The sequence below is a fragment of the Trypanosoma cruzi genome, genomic scaffold (genome assembly GCF_000209065.1).
Source record: "Trypanosoma cruzi strain CL Brener 1047053517101 genomic scaffold, whole genome shotgun sequence".
NCBI classification, from domain to species: domain Eukaryota; phylum Euglenozoa; class Kinetoplastea; order Trypanosomatida; family Trypanosomatidae; genus Trypanosoma; species Trypanosoma cruzi.
The window spans coordinates 95,380-101,899 of NW_001849493.1; the positions used below are offsets into that span (position 1 = coordinate 95,380).

At 58.5% G+C, this 6,520-nt stretch overlaps 4 protein-coding genes and 1 pseudogene across 4 annotated transcripts, besides 3 other annotated features; all 5 read right to left on the bottom strand.

Annotated features, from left to right (window-relative positions):
* Positions 1-446, bottom strand: Tc00.1047053511369.5 (elongation factor 1-alpha (EF-1-alpha), putative; the record flags this gene model as incomplete). Its single annotated transcript, XM_799618.1, has 1 exon — positions 1-446. A coding segment is annotated over one exon (446 nt), but the record flags the coding sequence as incomplete, so codon positions are not given.
* Positions 1-1,563: a sequence feature (heterozygous, non-Esmeraldo-like haplotype).
* Positions 836-2,164, bottom strand: Tc00.1047053511369.10 (elongation factor 1-alpha (EF-1-alpha), putative; the record flags this gene model as incomplete). Its single annotated transcript, XM_799615.1, has 1 exon — positions 836-2,164. One exon carries the CDS (start codon positions 2,162-2,164, stop codon positions 836-838), a length of 1,329 nt encoding a protein of 442 aa, XP_804708.1.
* Positions 1,564-6,520: a sequence feature (areas not merged during assembly with more than two copies in the genome that could not be assigned to a particular haplotype).
* On the bottom strand, positions 2,438-3,796 carry Tc00.1047053511369.15 (annotated as a pseudogene).
* Positions 4,056-5,405, bottom strand: Tc00.1047053511369.20 (elongation factor 1-alpha (EF-1-alpha), putative; the record flags this gene model as incomplete). The annotated part of the gene is made up of 1 exon (XM_799616.1): positions 4,056-5,405. The coding sequence occupies one exon, from the start codon at positions 5,403-5,405 to the stop codon at positions 4,056-4,058; it is 1,350 nt and encodes a 449-aa protein (XP_804709.1).
* Positions 5,532-5,552: a microsatellite.
* On the bottom strand, positions 5,670-6,520 carry Tc00.1047053511369.30 (elongation factor 1-alpha (EF-1-alpha), putative; the record flags this gene model as incomplete). The annotated part of the gene is made up of 1 exon (XM_799617.1): positions 5,670-6,520. A coding segment is annotated over one exon (851 nt), but the record flags the coding sequence as incomplete, so codon positions are not given.

Below are 6,520 nucleotides of genomic sequence, written 5' to 3' on the forward strand. Positions count from 1 at the left end.
ACCATCTGCTTCACGCCGAGCGTGAAGGCGAGCAGCGCGTGCTCGCGTGTCTGGCCGTCCTTCGAGATGCCCGCCTCAAACTCACCCTGCGATGACGCAATGACAAGGACGGCGGCGTCCGCCTGAGACGTGCCCGTGATCATGTTCTTGATGAAGTCGCGGTGGCCGGGGGCGTCGATGATCGTGAACACAGACTTGGGCGACTCGAACTTCCAGAGCGCGATGTCGATCGTGATGCCGCGCTCGCGCTCAGCCTTCAGCTTGTCCAAGACCCACGCGTACTTGAACGAAGACTTGCCGATTTCAGCCGCCTCCTTCTCGAACTTCTCAATCGTCCGCTTGTCAATGCCTCCGCACTTGTAGATGAGGTGGCCAGTGGCTGTGGACTTGCCGGCATCGACGTGGCCGACCACCACGAGGTTCATGTGCACCTTGTCCTTCCCCATTATGCGTGTTTTACCTTGTGGGATTGAAAAAGCAATAAAAAGCTGTGTAGCAGACCTAGCGTCAGCGAAGAAAAACGTGGGTGGGGCGAAAAAGACATCACGGGGCCCAGCGGCACGCATGTGTAGGCACACACACACACACGGAGAGAGAGGGAGAGACACAAGGAAAGACAGAAAAAACACACCACAGCGCGCTTGTCTCTCCACAGGTTAACAAAATTCCTAATTACTATTCTTAAAGGCTTCACTTTTTAGTGACCGGCAATCGCACAAGCAGCCGACACAGAAACACAGACAGACAGACACGCACACTAAAATTACAATCCAAAGAAATCATAAAAAAAACAAAAACAAAAAAAAGGTCTTGCTCACAAACAATTACGTTCATATCACTTCTTAGAGGCCTTTGCGGCGGCCTTGGTGACCTTGCCGGCACCGCCCTCCTTCTTCGTCACCGCCTTGATGATGCCGACGGCGACCGTCTGGCGCATGTCACGCACGGCAAAGCGGCCAAGAGGAGCGTAGTCGTTGAACACCTCCACGCACATGGGCTTCTGCGGCACCATGCGCACCATGGCGGCGTCACCGGACTTGATCGACTTGGGGTTCTTCTCAAGCTCCTTGCCGGAGCGGCGGTCGATCTTGGACTCGATCTCGGCGAACTTGCACGCGATGTGGCAGGTGTGGCAGTCGAGCACCGGCGCATAGCCGTTGCCGATCTGGCCGGGGTGGTTCAGGATGATCACCTGCGCCGTGAAGTCGGCCGCCTCCTTTGGGGGGTCGTTCTTCGAGTTGCCGCACACGTTGCCACGGCGGATGTCCTTCACGGACACGTTCTTCACGTTGAAGCCGACGTTGTCGCCGGGCGTGGCCTCGACCAGCTGCTCGTGGTGCATCTCAATCGACTTCACCTCCGTCGTCACGTTGGCGGGCGCAAACGTCACCACGTCGCCGGGCTTCATCGTGCCCGTCTCCACGCGACCGACCGGCACGGTGCCGATACCGCCGATCTTGTACACGTCCTGCAGCGGCAGGCGCAGCGGCTTGTCGCTGGGGCGCACCGGGGGCTCCAGCATGTCGAGTGCCTCCAGCAGCGTGGGGCCCTTGTACCACGGCATATTTTCCGACTTGTCAATCATGTTGTCGCCCTGCCAGCCGGAGATGGGGATGAAGCGCACCTTCTCCACGTTGTACCCAACCTTCTTCAGGTACGCCGACACCTCCTTCACAATCTCATCGTAGCGCTCCTGGGCGAAGTTCACCGACTTGTCGTCCATCTTGTTGCAGCACACAACCATCTGCTTCACGCCGAGCGTGAAGGCGAGCAGCGCGTGCTCGCGTGTCTGGCCGTCCTTCGAGATGCCCGCCTCAAACTCACCCTGCGATGACGCAATGACAAGGACGGCGGCGTCCGCCTGAGACGTGCCCGTGATCATGTTCTTGATGAAGTCGCGGTGGCCGGGGGCGTCGATGATCGTGAACACAGACTTGGGCGACTCGAACTTCCAGAGCGCAATGTCGATCGTGATGCCGCGCTCGCGCTCAGCCTTCAGCTTGTCCAACACCCACGCGTACTTGAACGAGGACTTGCCGATTTCAGCCGCCTCCTTCTCGAACTTCTCAATCGTCCGCTTGTCAATGCCTCCGCACTTGTAGATGAGGTGGCCAGTGGCTGTGGACTTGCCGGCATCGACGTGGCCGACCACCACGAGGTTCATGTGCACCTTTTCCTTCCCCATTATGCGTGTTTTACCTTGCGGGACTGAAAAAACAATAAAAAGCTGTGTAGCAGACCTAGCGTCAGCGAAGAAAAACGTGGGTGGGGCGGAAAAGACATCACGGGGGCCAGCGGCACGCATGTATAGACACACACACACAGAGAGAGAGAGAGACAAAGAAAGACAGACACGCACACTAAAATTACAATCCAAAGAAATCATAAAAAAACAAAAAACAGAAACAAAAAAAAGGTCTTGCTCACAAACAATTACGTTCATATCACTTTCTTGGAGGCCTTTGCGGCGGCCTTGGTGACCTTGCCGGCACCGCCCTCCTTCTTCGTCACCGCCTTGATGATGCCGACGGCGACCGTCTGGCGCATGTCACGCACGGCAAAGCGGCCAAGAGGAGCGTAGTCGTTGAACACCTCCACGCACATGGGCTTCTGCGGCACCATGCGCACCATGGCGGCGTCACCGGACTTGATCGACTTGGGGTTCTTCTCCAGCTCCTTGCCGGAGCGGCGGTCGATCTTGGACTCGATCTCGGCGAACTTGCACGCGATGTGGCAGGTGTGGCAGTCGAGCACCGGCGCATAGCCGTTGCCGATCTGGCCGGGGTGGTTCAGGATGATCACCTGCGCCGTGAAGTCGGCCGCCTCCCTTTGGGGGTCGTTCTTCGAGTTGCCGCACACGTTGCCACGGCGGATGTCCTTCACGGACACGTTCTTCACGTTGAAGCCGACGTTGTCGCCGGGCGTGGCCTCGACCAGCTGCTCGTGGTGCATCTCAATCGACTTCACCTCCGTCGTCACGTTGGCGGGCGCAAACGTCACCACGTCGCCGGGGCTCATCGTGCCCGTCTCCACGCGACCGACCGGCACGGTGCCGATACCGCCGATCTTGTACACGTCCTGCAGCGGCAGGCGCAGCGGCTTGTCGCTGGGGCGCACCGGGGGGCTCCAGCATGTCGAGTGCCTCCAGCAGCGTGGGGCCCTTGTACCACGGCATATTTTCCGACTTGTCAATCATGTTGTCGCCCTGCCAGCCGGAGATGGGGATGAAGCGCACCTTCTCCACGTTGTACCCAACCTTCTTCAGGTACGCCGACACCTCCTTCACAATCTCATCGTAGCGCTCCTGGGCGAAGTTCACCGACTTGTCGTCCATCTTGTTGCAGCACACAACCATCTGCTTCACGCCGAGCGTGAAGGCGAGCAGCGCGTGCTCGCGTGTCTGGCCGTCCTTCGAGATGCCCGCCTCAAACTCACCCTGCGATGACGCAATGACAAGGACGGCGGCGTCCGCCTGAGACGTGCCCGTGATCATGTTCTTGATGAAGTCGCGGTGGCCGGGGGCGTCGATGATCGTGAACACAGACTTGGGCGACTCGAACTTCCAGAGCGCAATGTCGATCGTGATGCCGCGCTCGCGCTCAGCCTTCAGCTTGTCCAACACCCACGCGTACTTGAACGAAGACTTGCCGATTTCAGCCGCCTCCTTCTCGAACTTCTCAATCGTCCGCTTGTCAATGCCTCCGCACTTGTAGATGAGGTGGCCAGTGGCTGTGGACTTGCCGGCATCGACGTGGCCGACCACCACGAGGTTCATGTGCACCTTTTCCTTCCCCATTATGCGTGTTTTACCTTGCGGGACTGAAAAAACAATAAAAAGCTGTGTAGCAGACCTAGCGTCAGCGAAGAAAAACGTGGGTGGGGCGGAAAAGACATCACGGGGGCCAGCGGCACGCATGTATAGACACACACACACAGAGAGAGAGAGAGACAAAGAAAGACAGACACGCACACTAAAATTACAATCCAAAGAAATCATAAAAAAACAAAAAACAGAAACAAAAAAAAGGTCTTGCTCACAAACAATTACGTTCATATCACTTCTTGGAGGCCTTTGCGGCGGCCTTGGTGACTTTGCCGGCACCGCCCTCCTTCTTCGTCACCGCCTTGATGATGCCGACGGCGACCGTCTGGCGCATGTCACGCACGGCAAAGCGGCCAAGAGGAGCGTAGTCGTTGAACACCTCCACGCACATGGGCTTCTGCGGCACCATGCGCACCATGGCGGCGTCACCGGACTTGATCGACTTGGGGTTCTTCTCAAGCTCCTTGCCGGAGCGGCGGTCGATCTTGGACTCGATCTCGGCGAACTTGCACGCGATGTGGCAGGTGTGGCAGTCGAGCACCGGCGCATAGCCGTTGCCGATCTGGCCGGGGTGGTTCAGGATGATCACCTGCGCCGTGAAGTCGGCCGCCTCCTTTGGGGGGTCGTTCTTCGAGTTGCCGCACACGTTGCCACGGCGGATGTCCTTCACGGACACGTTCTTCACGTTGAAGCCGACGTTGTCGCCGGGCGTGGCCTCGACCAGCTGCTCGTGGTGCATCTCAATCGACTTCACCTCCGTCGTCACGTTGGCGGGCGCAAACGTCACCACGTCGCCGGGCTTCATCGTGCCCGTCTCCACGCGACCGACCGGCACGGTGCCGATACCGCCGATCTTGTACACGTCCTGCAGCGGCAGGCGCAGCGGCTTGTCGCTGGGGCGCACCGGGGGCTCCAGCATGTCGAGTGCCTCCAGCAGCGTGGGGCCCTTGTACCACGGCATATTTTCCGACTTGTCAATCATGTTGTCGCCCTGCCAGCCGGAGATGGGGATGAAGCGCACCTTCTCCACGTTGTACCCAACCTTCTTCAGGTACGCCGACACCTCCTTCACAATCTCATCGTAGCGCTCCTGGGCGAAGTTCACCGACTTGTCGTCCATCTTGTTGCAGCACACAACCATCTGCTTCACGCCGAGCGTGAAGGCGAGCAGCGCGTGCTCGCGTGTCTGGCCGTCCTTCGAGATGCCCGCCTCAAACTCACCCTGCGATGACGCAATGACAAGGACGGCGGCGTCCGCCTGAGACGTGCCCGTGATCATGTTCTTGATGAAGTCGCGGTGGCCGGGGGCGTCGATGATCGTGAACACAGACTTGGGCGACTCGAACTTCCAGAGCGCAATGTCGATCGTGATGCCGCGCTCGCGCTCAGCCTTCAGCTTGTCCAACACCCACGCGTACTTGAACGAGGACTTGCCGATTTCAGCCGCCTCCTTCTCGAACTTCTCAATCGTCCGCTTGTCAATGCCTCCGCACTTGTAGATGAGGTGGCCAGTGGCTGTGGACTTGCCGGCATCGACGTGGCCGACCACCACGAGGTTCATGTGCACCTTTTCCTTCCCCATTATACGTGTTTTACCTTGCGGGACTGAAAAAACAATAAAAAGCTGTGTAGCAGACCTAGCGTCAGCAAAGAAAAACGTGGGTGGGGCGGAAAAGAAATCACGGGGGCCAGCGGCACGCATGTATAGACACACACACACACACACACAGAGAGAGAGAGACAAAGAAAGACAGACACGCACACTAAAATTACAATCCAAAGAAATCATAAAAAAACAAAAAACAAAAACAAAAAAAGGTCTTGCTCACAAACAATTACGTTCATATCACTTCTTGGAGGCCTTTGCGGCGGCCTTGGTGACTTTGCCGGCACCGCCCTCCTTCTTCGTCACCGCCTTGATGATGCCGACGGCGACCGTCTGGCGCATGTCACGCACGGCAAAGCGGCCAAGAGGAGCGTAGTCGTTGAACACCTCCACGCACATGGGCTTCTGCGGCACCATGCGCACCATGGCGGCGTCACCGGACTTGATCGACTTGGGGTTCTTCTCAAGCTCCTTGCCGGAGCGGCGGTCGATCTTGGACTCGATCTCGGCGAACTTGCACGCGATGTGGCAGGTGTGGCAGTCGAGCACCGGCGCATAGCCGTTGCCGATCTGGCCGGGGTGGTTCAGGATGATCACCTGCGCCGTGAAGTCGGCCGCCTCCTTTGGGGGGTCGTTCTTCGAGTTGCCGCACACGTTGCCACGGCGGATGTCCTTCACGGACACGTTCTTCACGTTGAAGCCGACGTTGTCGCCGGGCGTGGCCTCGACCAGCTGCTCGTGGTGCATCTCAATCGACTTCACCTCCGTCGTCACGTTGGCGGGCGCAAACGTCACCACGTCGCCGGGCTTCATCGTGCCCGTCTCCACGCGACCGACCGGCACGGTGCCGATACCGCCGATCTTGTACACGTCCTGCAGCGGCAGGCGCAGCGGCTTGTCGCTGGGGCGCACCGGGGGCTCCAGCATGTCGAGTGCCTCCAGCAGCGTGGGGCCCTTGTACCACGGCATATTTTCCGACTTGTCAATCATGTTGTCGCCCTGCCAGCCGGAGATGGGGATGAAGCGCACCTTCTCCACGTTGTACCCAACCTTCTTCAGGTACGCCGACACCTCCTTCACAATCTCATCGT